At 50.1% G+C, this 22,866-nt stretch overlaps 1 protein-coding gene across 2 annotated transcripts in view; it reads right to left on the reverse strand.

The window, feature by feature from the left end:
- Positions 1-671: 671 nt before the first annotated feature.
- Positions 672-22,866, reverse strand: part of LOC116954522 (ferritin heavy chain B-like) — a 53,384-nt gene continuing 31,189 nt past the window's right edge. For both annotated transcript variants that reach the window (XM_032975097.2, XM_032975096.2), the window contains exons 2-4: positions 18,615-18,761; positions 3,735-3,860; positions 672-1,362 (exon numbers count right to left, since the gene is read on the reverse strand). In XM_032975097.2, coding sequence (XP_032830988.1) covers positions 1,210-1,362; positions 3,735-3,860; positions 18,615-18,761 — 426 coding nt within the window. In that variant the 3' untranslated portion in view covers positions 672-1,209. The remainder of the gene's footprint in view (positions 1,363-3,734; positions 3,861-18,614; positions 18,762-22,866) is intronic.

Below are 22,866 nucleotides of genomic sequence, written 5' to 3' on the forward strand. Positions count from 1 at the left end.
CTGATGCGGTTATCTGGCTTGCCTATCTGAATGTGAAATTGTAGTTGTTGCTCTGCATCTACATCAGTCATATGAAATAAGAAAAGTCACATTGATTAAAAGGTTATTGCCCTCAAGTCGAGTCTGTGGGTCTCTGCGAGTCTATCGGTTTTTAAAGAACCAGTTGAATAACACACAGCTAAAACCCACAATCTCAGAAGTGACAGCTCAGTGTCTCTGACACAGCTATTATGAAACCAATGAATGATATCCAGACCTATGGCTTGAACCCAGGATCTCAGCATTATCCCTGGCCTCCGAGCAACTTTAAACCTGTCCGCAACAGTCGGCCTGTGGCTGCATTTGCAGTGCTAAATGTAGGACTGCCCACACTTGATTCTCTGCCTTCATTGCCTTAAATCAACAGCAATGATTTACCTTAGCAGGCCCCACCTCCTTCCACTTTAGGTCCCTGCTCCTGAGGCACCGTCTCTTCCTGAGCAGGCTCCAGTCCTTTAATGCTACGCCTTTTCCTGTTTAGGCACCACCCCTTTCCTCTGGACATGGGGTTGGGCATGGGGGCATGAAGTGTGCATGCAAAGCAGTAGGCAGTGGTGGCTAGCGACAATAGGAGTGACTGCACGACAATCAAATCCCTTGGAGCAATGATATAATCACACCACAGACAGGACTGATGCTTGTAGAATCTTTATTTTCTCACTAGGAGGTCCGATTTGTAATATCGGTGAACCCATAAGCCAGAGGATTAGAGAAGAGGCCAAGAAACCACCACCTCAACCATCTCCACTACCACCATGCGATCAATCACAACTTGAGTGTCAACAAGCACCACACATCATCAACCATGATCACAACCACTTCAATCACCATTAACTCAACCATCACCACCAATTCAATCAACCAAGGGTACCATATCTTCAAAGCAGTACAGGCTATTATCGTTTGCAAATGTTAGCAGTAATAGGAGTACTATTATCACCATCACACACCGGCTGTCCTCATGAAGCAACTACAGATTGAGAGAGACACGGCTCGGTGTGAGTGAGCAGGTGGGCGAGCGCTTGTGTGTGTGTGTACGAGTGACTGAGTTGGTGGGCAGAGTGTTTAGGTAAATGAATGAGTGTCGTATGCGAGGGTGAGTGAGCGAGTGTGTTTATGAATGAATGGTTTAGTGGTGGGGGGGGGGGGTGTTTGAGAGTGGGAGAGCACCTAGCTGCAGTCTCCCAGAGTGAGTCTCTCATAGAGGTACTCGCCCAAGCCAGACTGGGGAACGCCCAGCCGCTTCAGATTGGTGATGTGGTCGCCCAACTTTTTGATAGACTCCACCTGCTCCTCCAGGAAGTCCTTCAGGAATTCACACAGCTGAGACATTGTGAGGGGAGAGAAGAGGTGGAGGGGAGAGAGGAGGTGGAGAGGACATGTGGTGGAGGAGAAGAGGTGAGAGGATTTGGTGACGGGATGAGAGAGGAGAGAGGGAGGAAGAGAGTGGATGGTTAAACAAGTGAAGACTTCATAATAAAGGTTTTTGGGTTAGATCGTGTAAGTATAAATGTGTCAACCCTCCACCACTCGACACAGCCAGTAAGGTTTGTCGCATAAACAACGCACCAATAAGTTACTACTTCAGCCCACTGGTGTGTTGGAGAATAAATACACAACATTTACAATTTGAATGACGTTTTGCTGGTAATTACATCCAACATCATCGGGCGATTTGCCAGAATAGTGAAACAATCCACCTGCTTCCAGTCTTAAAAATAGCAAGATCATGATGTTTAGAGATCAGAGGCCATGGGATGGGGGGGGGGAGTGATGGAGCTATATATATAGACAGACACAATTTCAACCGAGCTGATGGGTACAGACTGAGCAATCATTGGAAGGACGTTATCAACCAGTTTAAGCCATAATTGTCTATGATGTTCCCATCCTACCACCTTCCGATGTTAGTTGTGCTTTACGCCCACTTCAAACTTGCGCTTTCACAGTCACTTTGCGCGCCGACCCCTTTGTTGCGGCTCTGCGATTCTCATTAACATGATAATCTCTCTTTAACATGCTAATTTTCACCTGGCAGCCCTTTGATTGGTGGAAAACGAACCACCGCCGGGCTCGCTGCCGAACACTTACATAATCATTGGCTGCTGACATTTGGGCTACACCCATTTCAAACCCTTATAAACAGTTTCCCTTGGAAGCTAACCCCCCCTTTTCCTGAAGACAACCGCTTGCGTTGCGATCGAAACGTAGTTCTGTTATTTTTAATTATTTTCTTTGAACCTATCTACGTGACTTTACCGAAAGACCCAAGAATATGAGTGGGGGGAGGGGGGGGGTTATTGCAATTATATAATAGATTAGTAATCAGTTAATTAGCATGTATTTCCTCTATAAGGAATGCAGTTATAAGATCTATTACTTAATAATACGCTTCCGGGCCGCACTAAGCCTGTAGCTGTCAGAGTGGTTAAAATTTTAGTATTTCTCTCAATTTCAATGGATTCCCGAATTATGGTAGTCTCGGCCAGTAATAATTAGTTATATCAAAATCAATTGAGTGTCCTTCATATCAATTCCCAACTAATAACGAACAATTTAAAAGAAAACTAATTAACTTAATTAACACTTATTTAACCAGTGGCATGATATCGTCTTTAAAGGTCTTAACTTTGCAGTTGCCCCACGTACAATTCCAGTAGATGAGATCATTGCTGAGGTGGAATCAGCGGTACAACACCGTCCACATAATGAGGCAGAGATTATTAGGTGCGAGGTTGACAAAATAATTGAGAATAGATCTCACCCCAAAAACCTTTATACCTACTAGAATCACCCAGGAATGTCTATTGTTAACGCTCGTGACGTCACTCCACATCGACCAGCCCCCCTCATTAATATTCATGAGCAGGTGACGTCTTCCAAATGGACACCCCCCCACCCCTCATTAATATTCATGAGCAGGTGACGTCCTCCAAATGGACACCCCCCCCCCCCCCATTATTCTTACCTACTATAATGAGCCAAGAATGTCTGTGTGCAAAGCTCGTGACGTCACTCCACGTCGACCAGCCCCCCTCATTAATAATCATGAACAGGTTACGTCCTCCACATGGAGCACCCTCCCCCCTCATTAATAATCATGAGCAGGTGACGTCACTCCACATCGAACAGCCCTTCTCATTCATAATCATTAACAGGTGACGTCCTCCAAATAGACCCCCCCCCCATTCATAATAATTAGCAGCTGACGTTACTCCACATGGGGGGCCGAGGTGCCTCCTCATCCCTCCTCGGCGTCAACTTGCAACCCTCACTACAAAGGCAGAACCCTCACATCACGCGATCTCTGTAACGTTATTGAGACATCAAAGTAAAAAGGACATGATGAACAAGGGATTATAACCTTAAAATGAAATAGGTCTGTGTCACCGCGCCCTTACAAATTGCACACGAATTAATGCAATGAATATCACGTCGCGGTCTGCTTTTAGCTTGCAAGTTTCAGATTTACTGCAATTCACCCTTCCTTGGACGGGCAAAAGGCTAGTTACAAATAATATTGGTCGCGAAAGCCTACGTGTTAAAGTGAAGACTTGTGGTGAAAATTCACCAGTATCTGTACAAGTCGAGACTCATCTCGAGGCATGCATCTGTGTGCATCTCTGAGCATTGTCTGTGTGTCTCCGTGTTGGAGTCTCCAAGTCTTGTCTGTGTGTGCGATTCTGTGTACTCACCTGTGGGTCATTTTTCTCGCGAGCCTGCCCATGTAGATCCAGGAGAGATTGGTTGATGCTCTTCTGCAGCTGCAGAGCAGTCTGCATGGCCTCCAAAATATGTCCCCAATCATCACGTTCCGGCGTCTACACAGAGATATACAAGAGGTATATGAAGACAGAGATACACAGATACACACACAGATATCTAGTTACTCAGAAACACACAGAAACAGTCATACAACAATAACTTGCCATTCACCACTAAGTGGCGGTGATGTCACCATGGCGTTTGTGCCGGGCTATGTGCACGGTGAGGCAACGTGAAGTGTCGAACGCCCGCTGGCAGGTGCCACGGGTCGACTGACTGAGATGACTGGCCGATGCACCACCTGTGCCCCCTACTGTGCCAACTTGCTGTGCTTTAGCCACCTGGTGCTCCACTCCTTATTGTGAGCATCGCTCCTCTGCCCTCCGTTGTTGCTGGAGGGCGACTGCCTCTAACTGCCTAGTAGCGTCCTTCAGGAGCCTCCTCCACAGAGGCCGATCTTGACACTGCTTGTACCAGTCATGGGCAAGTCCACTCAGCTCCGCGTCCGCCTGTACCACATCACTCAATCTCTTCTCTAGCCCGTGCCGCACCCATTTAGCCCCTTCTATCCGGCTGAATAAAAGCTGTTTAGGCATGCGGTGGCTGGGCATACGGGCTACATGACCCAGCCTAGCACCTGTGACAGGAGGTCATAGAAGGCATCTGACTCATCGGCCTTGCCTGCATCCATCCACGGATGTTCATCTTCGGTTGGGGCATAAGTAACCACGACCACCACTCCTCACTTCTGGTTGATGGGAAGACGAGCCCAAAGTAGCCTGGGGATTACAGCTTCCCTCACCGCCATGCTCCCACGCCCCCTTCATTCTTTTGTTCAGAAGAGCCACTCCCTGTTATTTGGCATTCTCCTGCCCCGAGTCGAGTACTGTCCACCCCTCATGGTGGCAGGAGCCAGAACCGGTCCACTGGACCTCCTGAATACCACGAGATCCAGGCGGTACCGGTCCAGCTCCGAACAGAGGAGTGGCAGCCTTTCCTCTGCAGTGAGCATTCGAACATTCCACGTGGCCACCCGCAGTGGTTTTTTTTCTGTTTTTGGAGGAACCCCGACGGTAAGGATTCCATCTCCTGGCTCTGCCAAATGGGGTTTGGCCAGGAGACGTCATAGACGCCTGTCCCCCCGGGGCCTCCGGCACACGCTTTTTATGATATTTTTTCCGTGGTATCGTGTTGATTTATTTGAAGATGGAGGGGTTACCAGCCCCTCGCACCCGTTCAGAAGCCCCCATTTGGCCGCTGTGGTGGCTACAAACGCCATGAGAGGAATGGCCAATCTAAATTGGCCCTCCCCCCATGGCACTGCTCACCACAGCGTTGCCATCCGGCACCAACGAGGACACAAAGTCACACACACAGGTACAAATACACCGATGGAGAGATACGCAGAACATTGACACTGGAGCTACTTTTTAAAATGTTAATATCACTGCCACATTTTGTGAGGGCTCCTCTTTTTTTATTAATATAGTAGAGGTTTTAGGATCCATTTTCTCTCCCATGCAATTATCTCAATATTATAGGGCACCAACGTACTTAAACGGCCACAAAAAGATGTACAATAACTCAATCAGAAATACAGAGAATCTTATGATTTTTAATTTATTAACGATGCCTTGATTCGTTATACACTATTGAAATACTTTGCACAAGGATACGAATCAACTGTGGCGGATAATTTCCTAACAACCAAGTACAACTAACTCTTAAAAACTCTCGCCAATGTTAACATCACACATCTACACAGCGCCCCACGCACGTCAACAATTACAGAACACAGAGTACAACCGACTCTTAAAAACTCTCGGCAACAGCAACAGCCTTAACACAGCGCCCCATGTGTTGACAATCACAAAACACCGTGGCTGCAAAACAACAGAAGAACGTGACGACCGTTCATACCAACCCTCATGCACGCTCCACTCTTGGGCAATAAGACAACACAGCACAAGTCCAGGGTACGTAACGGCAATCTCAGGACGTGGCTGGCGACATCAACAGTGCTCTAAACAGCTCAACACAGCTGGAGTCTCGGGTTTTTGGTTGGCGCCATCAATAGCGCTCCGAACAAATCAAAAGCAACTGCAGTATCGGGAATGGTTGGCACCATCAACAGCGCTGTGAACAACTTAAAGCAGCTGCAGTCTTGGTCACTGAGCCGCTGGTCTTCTCCAAGAGTCTCCTTGGTTGTGGTGAGCATCGACCATCCGTCCTTCCTCAGGCGAACGCCGACCACCCGGGCAAATGCCGACCGCCCCAGCAAACGCTGAACACACTGTGCCCCCCGAGCTAATGTTGACCGCTCCCGGCGAACGCTACACACACCTCTGCCCTCGTACACGGGTAGCGCTCACCTTAATACACGGATTCAATCCCGCCCTCACAGCCTCTTTCTCTCTGCCCTCCCTAGCAGTCAATCAGCTGCCTGTTGCTCGGTGCAATTACTCCATCTCTCGTTCCTCAGGCCCTGTCAATCAACTTGGTTCGTTCAGCGTCTTCCAATCAGAACCTCGTTAATTCGTTATATTAAACCAAATTTTTGTTGACCACACTTGCCACAAATCACGCATAGCCCTGTAGACTATCCCTACACCTCACGCCAACTGGCCTGCCTTGACTGGCCAATTCGTGTCCCAGCCCCAGTCAAGGTCAGACTGAGTGGCACCGTTTCTTTCGGAGGTGGAGGCTTTTGGGGGATTTTCCCCATAACCGCTCACCCCCCGTACCTCATGTAACCACGGCGACCTCGGTTCACGATGGCGCTCGTCCACACCGCTTCACATTTCTCAGGGATATCATCATGGCCATGTTAGCCAAGGAACTGGAGAGATCCTGGGTTCAAGCCCTGGGTGTCTCTCAAGAGGAGGTTCATTATGGCCATCCCTCTCTCGAGGTTAATGGCAGTGTTGGGTTCCTAATATTTATTTAGCGAATGCTTTTACACATGACATTCTCACAGTACCAAATGCATAAGAAAAATTATGTATTATATAAATGCATACATGTTAATGTGCCAGCCTCCTTGTGGCAGCCTCCTCCTCCACCCAGCATGCCCTGACGGACTTTACAGCTGTAGTGTTGTAAGGACGAGCAGACTTCTTTAGGAGGCACACTCTGTTTATTGTATTATTTCCTTATACAACGCTTAACACACACAGAGGGATATTCGGTCCCCTCACCCGATACCCTAGGGAGGTACAGCCTCCGGACTTGGCGGGACTCACACGTCTACCGCTAACCTCCTTGATACCTAAGGAGGTACAACCTCCGGACTTGGCGGGACTCACACGTCTACCGCTATCCTAGTCCTCCGGCTAGGACCTAGGGGAGGCTATCTGACCCACCGCTGGCCCGGTGGGTCCTGACCACTGGGTATGCCGAGCCTTAGCCCTTAGAAGGGCTGAAAGGCTGGTCCAGGGTCCTAGCTAGGCTTCAGCCCAGTCTTCTGTCTTCGTGCAGGGAGCGAACTCCCCCAGGTCCGTTGGGTCACCCGTCTTATACCCCTTCGTGGCCAGGTAGAACCAATCATACATTCCCACGTGGAACCGTCTGATTGGTTCGCACCAAACCCTGGCCACGATCCGTTTCACCTCGACTGACCCCAACCGTTGTACCCAGGGGTAATGCTGCACCGCCCTGGTGGCAACGCAGGTTACGCAACAGCGCGTAGTTAACACCTCTACATCACCCCCTCCTTCGGAAGCTCCAGCCGTCCCGGCTGCAACAATGGGAAACTCCGAAATTACCAATGGTAGAAGAATTGTGAGTGTGCCTCACGAACAACAAGAACAATTAAACCCCTATAAATACCCCCCTTAACAACATAACGTATGTACAAGGCACTAGACATGCCAAAAAAACATTATAACAACCAGCGAGATTTCGCGCGCGTGCGTTTCGCGGGACCATCGTAGGGGATGGCAGGCTTTGTCGGCGGCACAAGGGAAGGAGGAGGATGAGCCAGAGCATCCGGTGGGCCTTTATGCATCTCCACGGGGACACCTGCTGCTCCACGGTCCATTGAGGCCGAACGTGGCCTGCATGGAGCCGTCACTCCCGCGTCATCTGCAGGAGGAATGACACGCCTGCGCTGCGGGTTAGGCACCAACGGGGCAACATCTGGCTCGTCGGACGCGTCGCACACTCGGCCCCCATGTCGTGTGTGTTGTGGAGGGACGCGTGGCGTGACGAAGGGTTTTAACCGAGAGGGGTGAACGCACCAGCGACGCCGTCCCCAGCTAATTTTAACACATTGGGGACGCAGGACTTCCACTACCTCAACCGGGCCTCGCCATGGTCTGAGGAGTTTGGCCGACGTGGACACCGGCACCTGGGGGCAGTGGAGCCATGCCCTGTCTCCCGGTGCCCACCGATGCGTGTACGACCGAGGGTCCCGCAGTCGCAAATTCGCCCTTTGGCGGGAAGCCGAATTTTCAATGGCGGCCTCCCGTGCCTCGGCCAACTTACGGAGGTTGAATCGCAAGTGGTCAACGAGCTTTGACTTTTGCGGTGGCTGTTCGATTTCCAGCCGAACGTCGGCGGGAGGAAAGGCATCCCTGCCGTACATTAGAAAGAACGGGGAAAATCCCGTCGCCGCGTGAGGTGCCATACGGTATGCGGCGAGGACCCCCAGAACCTGCAAGTCCCAATCGAGGTGGGATTCATCGACCTGATGGCATAACATAGCGGTGAGAGTTCTATGAAGGCGCTCCACCATGCCGTCGGTCTGGGGATGGTAGGGCGAAGTGCGCACTTTCTTAGTGCCCAACAGGCGGCACACATCAGTCAGCAAGGCTCCTGAAAAATGTCTTCCCTGATCGGTCAGCAACCGTTCTGGTGCGCCCTTGTCCAGGACGTAGCCTTGAACAAAGGCGTCCACAACGGCCGCCGCCGACTGGTTGGGGAGGGCCCAGGCCATAGGCCACCGTGTAAAATACTCTACCCCAACCAGAAGGTACTTATTACCCCGTGGCGTAGTAGGAAAAGGGCCCAAAATATCGAGAGCCACCAACTCATTTATACGAGAGACCGAAATGGGTTGCAGGGGTGGACATGCCGGTTTAGCCGGCGGTTTATGTTGCGCACAATGGGTGCATCCCAGCAAAATGTCAGTGACATCGCGCAGCATGCCCGGCCAGAAAAATTGCAACCGCAACAACCCAATGGTCTTATGAACACCCAGGTGCAATAAACGCTCATGCGCCGCCCATACGGCCTTGCATCGCAAGGCGGATGGCACGACGATTTTATGTTGACACGAGTCAGCATCCCAATGCATCAACAAGCCACGCTTCATGACAAATGAATTAAATTTGCCCTGTCTTGGAACCGCATTATTCGCGTGGCGACGCAACCTCAATAATGACATGTCCTCGCCCTGGTGCCGACCCCATTCGGCCAAAGTTAGCCCCAGCAAATCGTCACTGGCCATTGGATCTGCATGATCCAACATCGGCGCTGAGGCGGCGGGAAGTGCGGCTGACACCGTTGTGAGAGGCGCGACCTGCGCAGGCAGTGGCGGCTTACAACGGCCCGAGCCCAAAAAACACGCACATTTTTGAGCCGGCGGAAGGCGAGACAACGCATCGGCATTCGTGTGTTGTGCACCCCTACGGTAAGTGACATTGAAATCGTAGTCCTGAAGGACTTCGAGCCACCGAGAAAGCTGCCCGGACGGTTGGTCAACCCGCAGAGCGTACTGTAAAGCCGAATGATCAGATCGCACGGTAAAATGCTGACCATACAGGTACGGCCTGTATTGCTGAATAAAAAAAACAATGGCCAGCAGCTCACGTCTGGTCACACAGTATCTTTGTTCAGCAAGAGACAAGACTCTGCTACCATAGGCAACAACCCTTTCAATGCCATCAACTTTTTGTGACAGAACACCCCCAATCCCCGTATTGCTAGCGTCGGTGTCCAACACGAATGGCACGGAAAAATCGGGGTACGCAAGGGACGGTGCCGTCACGAGCGCGTTCCGCAAGGAGTCGAACGCAGCCTGTTCTGCGTCCCCCCAATGAAACGCCACCCCTTTTGACGTAAGGGCGTGGAGCGGCTTGGCAATCGTCGCGAAGCCAGCAACAAACCGGCGGTAGTACGACGCAAAACCAATAAAACTACGAACATCGCCCGTAGATGTAGGGGTCGGCCAATGTTGAACACATTTGGTTTTTTCAGGGTCGGTAGAAATGCCCGAGCGGCTAACTATGTGGCCCAGATAGCGCACAGACTCACGCAGAAGGTGACACTTCTGCGGCTTGAATTTCAAGTTAGCGGCCCGCATTTTCAAGAAGACAGCACGCAACCGTTCGATGTGTTCGCCGAACGTGCGGCTAAAGACGATGACGTCGTCAAGATAAATGAGACATGAGTCCCACTGGAGCCCAGCGAGGACCAGCTCCATGAGCCTCTGGAACGTCGCTGGGGCCGAGTGGAGACCCATGGGCAATCTATTAAACTCGAAAAGGCCCTGTGGTGTCCGAAAAGCAGTCTTAGGTTTTGACGATTCGTCGAGGGGGAGTTGCCAAAACCCCGACAGAAGGTCCAAGGTGGAGAAATAGTGCGCCCCTGCCAGGGCATCCAATGACTCGTCCATACGAGGGAGAGGGTAGGCGTCCGCTACCGAGATTTTATTTAGGCGCCGAAAATCAACGCAAAAACGGAGACTGCCATCGTGCTTTTTGACCAGCACTATTGGAGCACCCCAGGGACTAGTGGAGGGAGAAATTATATCGGCCTTCAGCATGTCATCCACAGCCGATTTAACATGCTGTTTCTCCGCCGGGCTAAGCCGAAACGGGTTTTGTCGAATCGGGGCAGCGTCACCAGTATCAATGTGGTGACGCAGCAGCTTGGTGCAGCCAATATCAAATTTAGATTTACTAAAGACATCGGAAAATTCTCGCAGAAGAGCGCGCAATTTAATTCGCTGCGAATGAGACAGATCACCCGTGTCTGTGCAGAGCGCGTCCAACCATCTCTCATCCGATTCGGAAGGAGGTGGGACCTGCGGCGTGTCACGCACGTGTCCCGCGACTCCGGTCCCCAACGGCACCGGGGTCGCGTGAGCGAGCACAGTTCCTTGCGGAATGACGGTTGTGGACAATCCGACATTCAAAACCTGCAAGAACGGCTCCCTGTCGGCTGCTACGAGGGTCTGTGCAGCCACCAAATCTAACCCCTTAGCAGCTGCGTTTGAAGGCCCCAGCAAAATGCCATGTGCCGAGGCCTCCGGGGCTAGCGGTTTTTTAAGTTGCAAGGGCACGAGCATTTGTGTCCCTGGTGGAATGCGAACTGTGCTCGCAACAAACGCCTGCACCGAGGCACTAGCCATGCGCGGATGTGAGGGTGTGGGCAAGAACGCCATCCGTCGACCCGACGGGAGTTCGATGCAGCCTTGATCTACAAGGATCTTAATAGGCATTTTCGCGAGAAAATCAGTGCCTAACAAACACGGCACGGCGAGGGAAGAAGAGACCAAAATAGGCCCTGCCAATTTAATGTCTCCAATCGAAATTTGCGCCCGAATTTGCCCAATAATGCCAAGTGAACTGCCATTAGCGGCGAAACACGGGATAGAAACCCGTTCCAAGGGGCGGCATCGTACGGGCAGTATATTGTAAATCAGATCCGAAATGATCGTAGCCGACGCACCAGTATCGACCAACACGCGAAATTCCACACCCTCGATTGATCCGACAACCACGGATGAACCTGCCGTCGCCGCGACTACCCTATGGGCCAACTCAGACCACTGCCCAGGTCCGAGTGGCCGCGAACAAATGCCAGAATACCCCCCATCACACGCCGAATCGCGAGCCCTTCTTATGGTGCGCTGCAGTGTGTATGGTGTGAATGAGGGCCGAGCGTGAGAGGCGTCGCGACTTGCCTGGTTTTGCCGCGATGCCGTGGACGTCCTGTAGTCCTGGCCCCGGGATGCGGAGGGGCGTCTTCGAGGCGCACGGCAGTCAGAGGAGATGTGGCCTCGTCGGCCACAGTTGAAGCACGTCACGTCGCCGCGTGGAGCAGGCCGTCCCCGCTGCTGGTCGTTGCGGCGACCAGCGTGGTCGGACGATCGCCGGCCCGTTGACCTGGTCGCCATGAAGGCCCGGTCGGGGGAGAACTCGGCATCCCTGCTGGAAGGCTCCGACGTCGAAGCCGAGGCGGCGATGGTCGATTCCGTGTGGAGCAGCAGATGTGCGTGGATGCACCGAGCGGCTCGTAGCGAGCACATACTGTCGTCGTCCACCGCTTGGATGATGATGCGCAGCTCGCGCGCCAGCTCCAGCATCTTCTGGAGAACGATGGCATCGATGGCCTCGTCGTCCATGCGAGGGTAACCCGCTCTTGCCATTGCCAGTAGAGCGGTCCGGAATGCCAACGGAGACTCTTTAGGGCGGCGTCGCCTGTCGTAAAATCGGCTGCGGACGTCGGATGGAGGCCCGTACACGTTGGACATCCGTCGGAGGGCCGATTGAAGAGTCGCCCTTTGTTGCCTGGGGATGGTGAGGAGCGAGGCGAGAGCGTCGTCATCCAAAGTGGCCGGTAGTGCTCGGAGCGCCTGTGCGTCCGACCAGCCCACCATCTCTTGGTGGCTCAGGAAGCGACGCTGGAATGCCGCCCAGTCGCCCCCTTCAGATGTGAATTCTCGGAAGATGGGCAGGCGTTGTTGGAGGGCGGACGTCGTCTCCCCCTCAGCTTGTACCGTCTCGAGCCGGAGATCGGCGATTTCCCGGCCGATAGAGTCTACTGTACCGTGTCGGTACAGTGATGACGCGGCGTCCGCTGAGAAAGTTGAATTCGCAGCGTCGCGTGCTGATGACGTTGCGGGTTGTGATGGGCCCCCCGCGTTCCCAGGATGCCCCTGGCTTCCGCTTCCGGCGGAATCACGTGGCTCCCCGGCGGGAAAATCAAAATGTCTGCCCTGGCCGGTGGCGGGAACGTCTGCCGGCGGTTGACTCGGCCTGCCCGCAACCTCCAAGTTGATCTCTTCGAGAATTGAGGCCGCGGCGTGTAGGAGTTGAGCGAGACGGCCGTGTGCTGCCCTGAGTCCGTCCCCCATGGCAGGGGGAGCAACCGGCTGCTCAACCGGTGGCTGGGCGGCCGTCAACGCGGCAGCGTTTTCAGCGGAGCTGGCGGTGCTTGGAGGTGAGACAGCGTCATCTTCGTTCTGGCTCCGCGCGTGGGCTGAACTTCTGGTTTCCATTTTCAACCACTTCTGACTCCAGTTGTAGTGTTGTAAGGACGAGCAGACTTCTTTAGGAGGCACACTCTGTTTATTGTATTATTTCCTTATACAACGCTTAACACACACAGAGGGATATTCGGTCCCCTCACCCGATACCCTAGGGAGGTACAGCCTCCGGACTTGGCGGGACTCACACGTCTACCGCTAACCTCCTTGATACCTAAGGAGGTACAACCTCCGGACTTGGCGGGACTCACACGTCTACCGCTATCCTAGTCCTCCGGCTAGGACCTAGGGGAGGCTATCTGACCCACCGCTGGCCCGGTGGGTCCTGACCACTGGGTATGCCGAGCCTTAGCCCTTAGAAGGGCTGAAAGGCTGGTCCAGGGTCCTAGCTAGGCTTCAGCCCAGTCTTCTGTCTTCGTGCAGGGAGCGAACTCCCCCAGGTCCGTTGGGTCACCCGTCTTATACCCCTTCGTGGCCAGGTAGAACCAATCATACATTCCCACGTGGAACCGTCTGATTGGTTCGCACCAAACCCTGGCCACGATCCGTTTCACCTCGACTGACCCCAACCGTTGTACCCAGGGGTAATGCTGCACCGCCCTGGTGGCAACGCAGGTTATGCAACAGTGCGTAGTTAACACCTCTACACAGCTATGGACGATGTGCCCCATGGTCTTCTGCTCTCCGCATTCACACGGCGGGCTGTCAGGTAGTATGCCCCATTGATGTTTGGAAGTGGCACGCACCCCCTAGTCAGACTGGAAGCGGTTTAACTGAACCTACTGATGACTTGGGAGGTCGAAGTCAGGCATCTGGACAGACGGATCACTTGAGGTTTTTTGTGAGGCACATCGAAGCATCGCCATTCCTCGCCCAGGCAGTGCAGGTATCCTGCATACTCAAGTCTTTGGGCTGTGGTAATGACCACTCTCGGTGTTGAGACTTCAGATTCATGGGTGGAGGCTTGGAAATATTGATGAAAGGGCAACTCTGGTGCTGTATGTACCTTGTCCAGCAACTTGACCACTGCAGTTTGGCAGCAGTTTTTTGGTGGGAGGGTGTTGCAGCATACTGGCAGTCACATTAGTGGGGTTGTCCTGATGGCACCGGAGATGGTTCTCATTCAGACATTCAGCTGAGTGTCCACCAATTTAGTGTGTATTCTGCTACAAAAAAGCACAAATAGAGGCCTATCATACGAAGTGACCGAGCACCAGCGCCCCACGTTGAGTCAGCCAGGCCAACAGATGGTTTCGCGAGGGCAACTTGCCCAGCCGCCTTGTCAAGTTATGGACGGTACGTCAAACTTCTATTCAACGTCACTCCAAGGAACACCGGCTTTGGGCCACGTTTTAAGAACTGGCCATTCAGGTGTACTTTGCGCTTATAAGTGGCTCTGGCACTGAGCATGTGACAGACACTGCAAATGGTCTTGCTTGTACTTGGCTGGAGTAATCATCTGCTGCAGTAGTCTGCTACCATAGCCAGGTCACTGTTTGAGAAGCTCGACAGTGTTCACTTATGAGCACGACACGGCAGGACTCGTAACAGCTTTAGCAGAAATCGACTGTGCGAGACGGCATCATACACTACTGTGAGTTCCAGGAACACTGCACCTGTTTTGAGATGCGCTGGAAGCCATTCTCACCAAACGTAAATGCCAGGGCCTGGTCACAAGTGCTTTGGCCGTGGCGGAAACTAGCCTGGTTGACGCTCAAGATGTTGTTGACAGTAGGGGAGATGCGTTCTAGTACAAATCCCATCAGAGTCTTGATGAGACTCTGATGGGATCGGGTGGGCCCAGCGCCCCCTCCCAAAGCGCCATGGTCTTTGGCCTCACCTCGGTAGGGCCCAGAAGTAGGAGTTGGTATCTCTCAGATAATTTATAGCGGGCCCTCTCCTCCATCAGCCATACCCTTATCGGGGAGAGGATCTTTAGGAGGTCAACATCCCTTGCCTTGTTAATACAGTCCCTGATCTGGAGAAATTTGAAAAAAAATCGCTATTAGGGATGTCATGTCGCTTTCTAATGTTTTTGAGAGTTTTCACCCCCCCTGAGTGAGACGAAAGATCACCCACCCTCCTGATTCCTGCCCTTTTCCAAGCCAACCATTTGACATCCTTGCCCCAAATTCAGAGGGATGGATTATCCCACATAGGGGAACGTCGCTGGAGGCCAAAAGTGATAGGGATCAGTCTATTTCTCAGGATCCAGAGGGCTGTGTTTACCGAGGATAGTGGTTTAAAATCTGAGGGCTTATCCCTCGGGTGCAAGTGGACTATTCCCTCAAGGCTTCAGGATAATACTGATCCCTCTTCCCACTTCTTCCAGGAGGCCTGTATGTTCTTAGTGAGCCAATGCTTGACCATAAGAAGGCCTCTTGATAAATTGTACTTAGCTAAATCAGGTAGCGCCAGCCCACTGCATTTCTTCCTCTGAATTAAGGTATAGTTGTCGATCCTGGCCACTTTGTGGCCCCAGACAAAGGAGGATACGAGGGAGTGGAGCTTGCTGAAGTTTCTGAGGTATCGTTGTGGGGATCATCCTGTGATGGTCGAGAGCCTTTGGAAGGGTAATAATTTTGACCAAGTGGACCCGATTGGGGAGTGATAGCAGAATATCATCCCAAATGGATAGGGAGGCCTCAATCTCCAAAAGAAGGGAGGGGAGTTCTGTTTGAAGAGGTCCGCTAGGTTGGACGTGCTATTCACCCTGAGGTGCTTGATTTGGGAGAGGCACCACCTGGAGGGGGAGACATTGGGCAGAGGTCTTCCCGAAGGTCAGGGACAGAGCCATGATTTCTGACGTGATACTGAGTTTATAGCCTGAGACTGCACCGTACTCCGCAATAAGCTTCAGGAGGGCAGGTATTGAGGTGTCCAGTTTGTGTTTGTAAGCGGAACATTATCCACATATAAATTTATGTTATTTTCGACTTACCCATAGTGTATACCTAATATCTCCTGGCTACTTCATATTCTGGGTGCCAGAGGCTCAAATGCAATTGCAAAGAGGTGGGGGAATAGGGGGCATCCCTGTCTCATGTCTCTATTGAGGGGGAACCTCTCTGAGACAAACCCATTAGGACTAACTGTCGCAGTCGGATGATCATAAAGGAGCTTGCACATTTTGATGAACCGTGGGGGGGAAGGCTAATCTTTGCATGGTACCAAAAAGAAACCCCCACTCTACCCGATGGAAAGCCTTGTCCCCGCCTAGTGGAATGGCGTATATTTTTGTGCTTGACCTGGAGGCAATATCAACCGAGTCGACCAAGATTCAGATGTTGTCTGAGGGATTCCTGCCATTAACGGACTCCCTTTGGGCAGTGCCAATGACCTCCCGAAGGGCTTTCTCAAGGCACCCAGCCAGGGTTTTAGCATACAGCTTATAGTCCGTATTCAAGAGAGAGATGGGCCTGTAGCTCTAGGTCTCGTCTATGGGGAATCCCAGTTTATTTATGATGGTGATTGCTGCCTCTTCTGTGGAGTCCAGGAGTTTCCCTTGTATAACAGACTCATTTAAAGTGTCAAGGAGTGTGTTAGGATCAAAGGGCCCAGGCTTATGTAGAAGTCCAATGGGAAGCCGTCGGGGCCTGGGGCCTTCCCTGCGGGGGAGAAACCCAGGACCTCCAGGAGTTCGGGGAGCTCGTTCGGGGCTTCCATAGCTTCCCTCCAATCCGGGTGTATATGGGGTAGGGGAGTCTCAAATAGGAATTTCTCTATATCGGGGCTCGATGGAAGGTGCCAAATCTGACTTGGATGTTTTGTTTTTCCAAACATCTAGCTAGTTTATCCGTTACTCCAATAATGTACGTTTTTATAGTTTGAATTACTTGGTCAGTTTCAATGCTCGTGTTATTTGATTTGGTTTGGGCATTCAATGCCCTGCTGATAACATACGTAAATTAATATCTGGTACAAAAGATGTATTATATTAACGAAGCTATCAACAGAAGGTGTGTACTGGATTAATTGCACTTGTGGCAAATGCTATGTTGGGCAAACAGGCTGAATGATCAGCACGAGACTAAAAGAACACCAAAGAAATATTCAATACTCCCAAATACAACTGTCAGCAGTGGTAGAACACACGTGCCAACAAGGACATTCAATTGATTTTTATAATGTTGAAGTTATGTGCAAAACAAGTTACTACTGGCCAAGTCTAATGAGAGAATCTATCGAAATTTAGAGAAAAATAATTGTAACCGTTCAGATAGCTACAGACTTAGTGCTGCTTGGAAGCGAATAATCAAATAACACATTGTTTAAATGCATGCCTATACAGGTCACCATACTTCAATAAGAATTACCGTTGGTATGGATATTTTAGTACACACAATCTACAGGAAGTACAAGAACAATGGGCTTCCATAATGCGCATTTCCAAATGTACGCTGATTACCATATATATAAACCAAACGGCAATGGATACCCATAGTCATTTATATACATTAATTAATCCCTCACTTCGTGTAAGAAGAACACACAAGTGTTGTCATTACATCTACCCAACTATTTAAGGAACGAAACAGGATTTCTCCACAAATCTGGCTGTCGCCAGATGAAGCTAATTATAATTACTGGTGAAACGTCGTACTCAGATTATAAATGTTGTGGTTCTGCTCTCCAACACACCGGTGTGCTGTACGAATAACGAATTGACATGTTCTGTTTCAGTGACAAACCTTACTAATTAGCTATGTCGGGTGGTGGCAGGTTTAACGACACATTATATTTACGCGATCTAACCCAAAAAAAATTCTGTATTATGCGTAGTGAGTACTGATTCAGGGAGTTGGGGAGAGAGGGGAAAGTTGGGGAGGGGGCCAAACACTGGCCACCCAAGGGGGGAATTTCTGTGTCCTCCGGTGATAGAAATAAAGTGAGGCGATCCGCCGTGACCCATATTGTGTGCCTTGCATTGTCCATGAGTGTGGTACAGTACACAGTGTCCTCGTGCAGGGGAGGAGGGAGTTGAAAAAAACTCTCTCGGAGTACAGGAGCTAGGTGATTTACCAACATAGAAAAGGTACCCATACAAATGTTAACAGTATCAGGCCAACAGTAACAGCATCGGGGCAATAGAACCAAATACTGGAGAGTTTTCAATTTTACATTTGTGTATCGGCTATCTGCATCTGCCATGGTTAGTGTGGATGTGATTTATGGTGGACCATGAGCTTCATGGAAGATCAAACCCAGGGATCGTCTGCGTTAGTTCTTTCACAAGGTGTACGTGAGTTCTTTTGAACTCCATTCAGCTCTCCAAGCTTCACTGGGGTTAAACTCCCATTGTTTAAGGTTAAGCGCATGGGTCCAAAAGGGCTTGCGTGACTTCAAGCGATGACAAGAGATGTTATTGAGATCCTGATGAATGGGAAGGTGACCGTTTTCTTCGATTCGCAGGACTTCCCAGAGGATTGCACTGTTGCGGCAGATGGGTGAAGGAGAGATGTGTAACACCATGGGCAACCAGGATGTTGGGATCGACTAAATACCCCATACATTGAATTCATATTCCCCCTCCCCATCTCTCTGAGTTGCCCACACAGATTAGCGGTCCTGATTTAGTGGCTCCATGTCCCAGTACCTTGATATCACGCAGCACCACACGGCCGCCGCGCTTGTTCTGGTACGCGAGCAGCTTGTCGGCGTGCTCGCGCTCCTTGTCGGACAACTCCTTGAAGAACTTGCGGAAGTTCTTCAGAGCCACGTCATCGCGATCAAAGTAGGACGCCTGTTGCCATAGACATACAGTATCACCATTATAACTAACATCATTACTGTCATCACCACAACCATTACTACTCACAACAAAATCACCATCACAATTAATGACCACTCGATGGTTTGTGGCCGCATCTGTGGCGCTAAACAGTATGGCTGCCTGCTGCACCTTTTATTCTATGCTTTCATTACTTTAAATTAACAGGGAGGTTCAGCCCCACCCCTTCCTCTTCATACCCCAACCCCCCTTTACTTCATCGTCCCAATCCATTCTGGATTAGGCCCCACCTCTTCCTCTTAAGCCTCCACTCCTTCTTCTGGACAGAGGGGTTGGGCTGGTTTGGGTGGTGGTCAGGGTATTGGAAGAGATGGGAGTGTGCATGCAGCATAGTTAGGAATGGTGGGTGGGGATGGAGTGGTTTCACAAACCACCACTAGTCCTCAGAGCAGCAACATAATAGAACAATTGATAAGGCGTCTTTATCCAGGAAACACTAATCTCGACAGAATTTCAGAAGAGGCCTGCCAAGTTGTTTTTTTTATGTGGCTGCTGTGTAATTCCAGTCAAGTAATTTGGAGTGTAATTTTTCTAATTTGGCAAATTATGGACCGTGGCGCGAGCACAGAATGTCTTGTTAATGCCATCACGGGCTCTTTACGGTCCACCAAGTCATACAGATGGCGGGTATTCTATGGTAATCACACCGCAGTAAGATCCAGGGTGGCACAGCAGTGAACGGGCTACTGCTGGAGCATGTCATACAATCACGAAACTACCACCACCACTAGATAAAAAAAGGAATCGATGTCACGTTGCTTAAGCATCCCAATGCTGAATAAATTACCTGCAGATTACTCAATTGGCATCACACACAGCAGAAACATCGCCCCCTACTGCGAATACCTGGCAGGATCCTCCTGAAAATAGAACAAATCCTCAGTGAGGCTTTCCTGGGAAAATAAGTGGCGTAATATTAAATATACAGTAATTATTGAGCCGTGGTTGGTCACATGATTTGGATCCATGCTCAGTTAATTCACTCGCACGCTCGTGCTGACGGACCGACTGATTCTTGCAGTAAAATCAACAGTGATCTCTCCGAGATTATCAGCAGTCACAGTTTAACCCAGTACATCAGCGGCGAAACATGTCACTCGGGAAATATACTCAGTTACATCTTCACATCCACCGATGCCGTAACTGGGACCGAAATTATGTAAAATGTGGGTATTTCAGATCACAGTCTCGTGACGTGCAAAGTTGCATTACCGATTATTCTCCACTCGTCACGGTGATATCATAGAGAGACTGGAAACGACTGGACTATGATCCTTTTCGTCAGAAGATCTGGTTCATTGGCGTATCTATATCCTGCATCGGCAGTCGATTCATTTGCAGCTAAAGTTTAAAATGACATCACTGCTGTTCTTGATGAACTCCTGCCGAACAAGCACAAATAGAACGGGGAGAGCGCACAGTAACTTTTCACTAGAGGCGATCACTGCAAAGCAGACGCAGAGTAAGCTGGAGCATCTTTGGAAGAAACCGCTTTCGAGACTGTCTGACCCGCATAGCCGCCTACAGATCCACCAACCGACTCATTATTGAGTCATGCAGACCATTCTATGCTCTGCGCATCAATGAGTCCGCTCACAACCCCCGTGCTCTCTTGCACATTGTGAATGGTCTGCTGCACTCCAATCACCAATCAACCCGTCAACCAGGTCGGTGCACAGTACTTACAACTTTCTTCGCCAAGAAAATAATAACGATGAAGATAGCAGTTTCTAACTTGAAAGCTACACATGCTCCCAGTCTGCCATCTGAGTTTGATCAACCTGGAACCAATGCAGAACTCGAGACCCTGGCACCAACGTCGGTGGCAGTGGTGTCGATGCTCATTGCACGGCTGACAAATAAAAAATCGCTGCTCTACTACATCCACATGTCGATTCTGAAATCATGCTCGGATAGTGCTTCCGCTGCTGGTTGTCCACCTGGCAAATCTTTGGTTCAGTGAGGGTCTGTTTCTCAAACCAGTTAAAAATGGGCCAAGTAACATCGCCCCTCAAAAAAGTTGGCTTGAGCCATAGTGACCCTGAAAACTATCACCCGATCTCAAACCTGAGTACAACTTCAAAGGTCAAAGGTCATAGAGCGCCTTTGTCTGAAGCAGTTACTTCCCCACATCGCCGCAACGGGCAGATTCAACCCATTGCAGTCGGCATATTGGAAGTTCGAAAGCAGTGAGACAGCTTTACTAAAGATGAGCGTTTTGAATTATATGAGTTAAAAAAGAGGGATGACATTATCATCCTCTCAGCCAACAAGGGAAATGCCACTGTCATCATGGATAAAATAGAATATCACAACAAAATTAAAGAATTACTCAATGATGGCAGTTATACAAAAATAAAAAGAGATCCCACCAACAGCCTCGTCATACAAACCAAAAAAATCATTTCTGATTCAACCGCATTCATTGATCAAACCAAACAGTTCCCATTGAAACCTTCTGCTGCCAGGCCACCAAGATTATACGGCTTACCAAAAATACATAAAGTAGATACACCCCTTCGTCCCATCGTCTCTACTATCAACTCCCCCACCTACAAACTGGCTCGTTTTCTGTCTGAAATCCTGCGGCCTTTCACTGGACAAACCACCTCTGCGGTACAAAATTCTACTGACCTGGTATCGACAATCAAGAGTATTTCCCTGTCCCCAGACGACCTGCTTGTCAGTTTTGATGTAGTTTCCTTATTCACCAAAGTTCCTGTACCTGACACCATCGCAATCATTGAAGACTTGGTTCATCAAGGACTAAACACTGAGGTACCCCCCTGGTGAGACATTGCTTACAAACAAACTGAGGGCACCCCAATGGGGTCCCTCCTATCTCCGGTTGTAGCCAACATTTTCATGGATAAATTTGAGACTGATGCCTTCCAGACTGCCACTCTGCGCCTAACCTTATGGAAGAGGTACGTGGATGACATTTTTGTCATCTGGCCACATGGCCGGCCTGCTCTAGACCAATTCCTCGACCACATCAATTCCATACACCCAGCCATCAGATTTACCATGGAAGTCGAAAAAGATGGCAAGCTACCTTTTTTGGATGTCCTAATAAAAACGAAACCTGATGGTTCAATGAGCCACTGTCTACAGGAAAGCTACCCATACGGATGCTTATCTGAAACCGGAAACCCACCACCATTCATCCCAGAAGAATTCCCTCATCAAGACTCTGCACCATAGAGCCCAATGCATATCCGACCAGGAACACATAGCCAGTGAACTCAAGCACGTACACCAATCTCTTAAGGCTAATGGTTACTCCGACTACACAATCCGCAAAGCAATCACTCCAACCATGAAGAAGGACCCTCTTGAGGAGCCTTTCAAAACCATCAATTTACCCTACATTGCGGGGATCACAAAAAAGATCTCCAAAATCTTGAATAAACACAAGATCCAGGTCCGATTCAACACATTACATAAAATCCGTGATCTGGTCCTGTCTGTAAAAGATGTGATTCCGGGCATACAGTACTCTGGCGTCTACAAACTAAGTTGCCTCTGTGGTAGTAGTTACATTGGAGAAACCAAACGACATGTCTCGGACTGCATTCGTGAACACAAAGCAGACCGAAAACACGGTAGGACCAACACCTCAGCCGTGGCAGATCACTGTTATAATTCAGTAGGCTCACATGACATTGACTTCTCCAAGACAGAGGTTCTTTGCAAGCCATCTGGCTACCATGAGAGATTCGTTCATGAGGCTATCCACATATACAAACACAGAGACAATTTCAACCGAGAAGATGAATTCTGGCTTAGCAATCATTGGAAGGATTTGATAAACCATTTCGGGTCTTAATTAATTGTTCACGCTTACGGTGGCTTTCAGACCGCATCCATTATTTTCGTCTCCCGCCTCCTCTTTTCCGAATATAGATGGACTCGTCCATGTGAATAACTGCCAAATCGCTCTCCGTGGTACTAACGTAAAAAAACGCCACTTTTTCAAATTTTCTTGCTGTGGTTTTCACACCTGATGATGATTGCTTGTGTTGCAGTCGAAATGTCGTGATAATTTTTTTTGTTT

The sequence above is a fragment of the Petromyzon marinus genome, chromosome 55 (assembly GCF_048934315.1).
Source record: "Petromyzon marinus isolate PM22_M1 ecotype Great Lakes invasive population chromosome 55, UKy_Petmar_22M1.pri1.0, whole genome shotgun sequence".
NCBI classification, from domain to species: domain Eukaryota; kingdom Metazoa; phylum Chordata; class Hyperoartia; order Petromyzontiformes; family Petromyzontidae; genus Petromyzon; species Petromyzon marinus.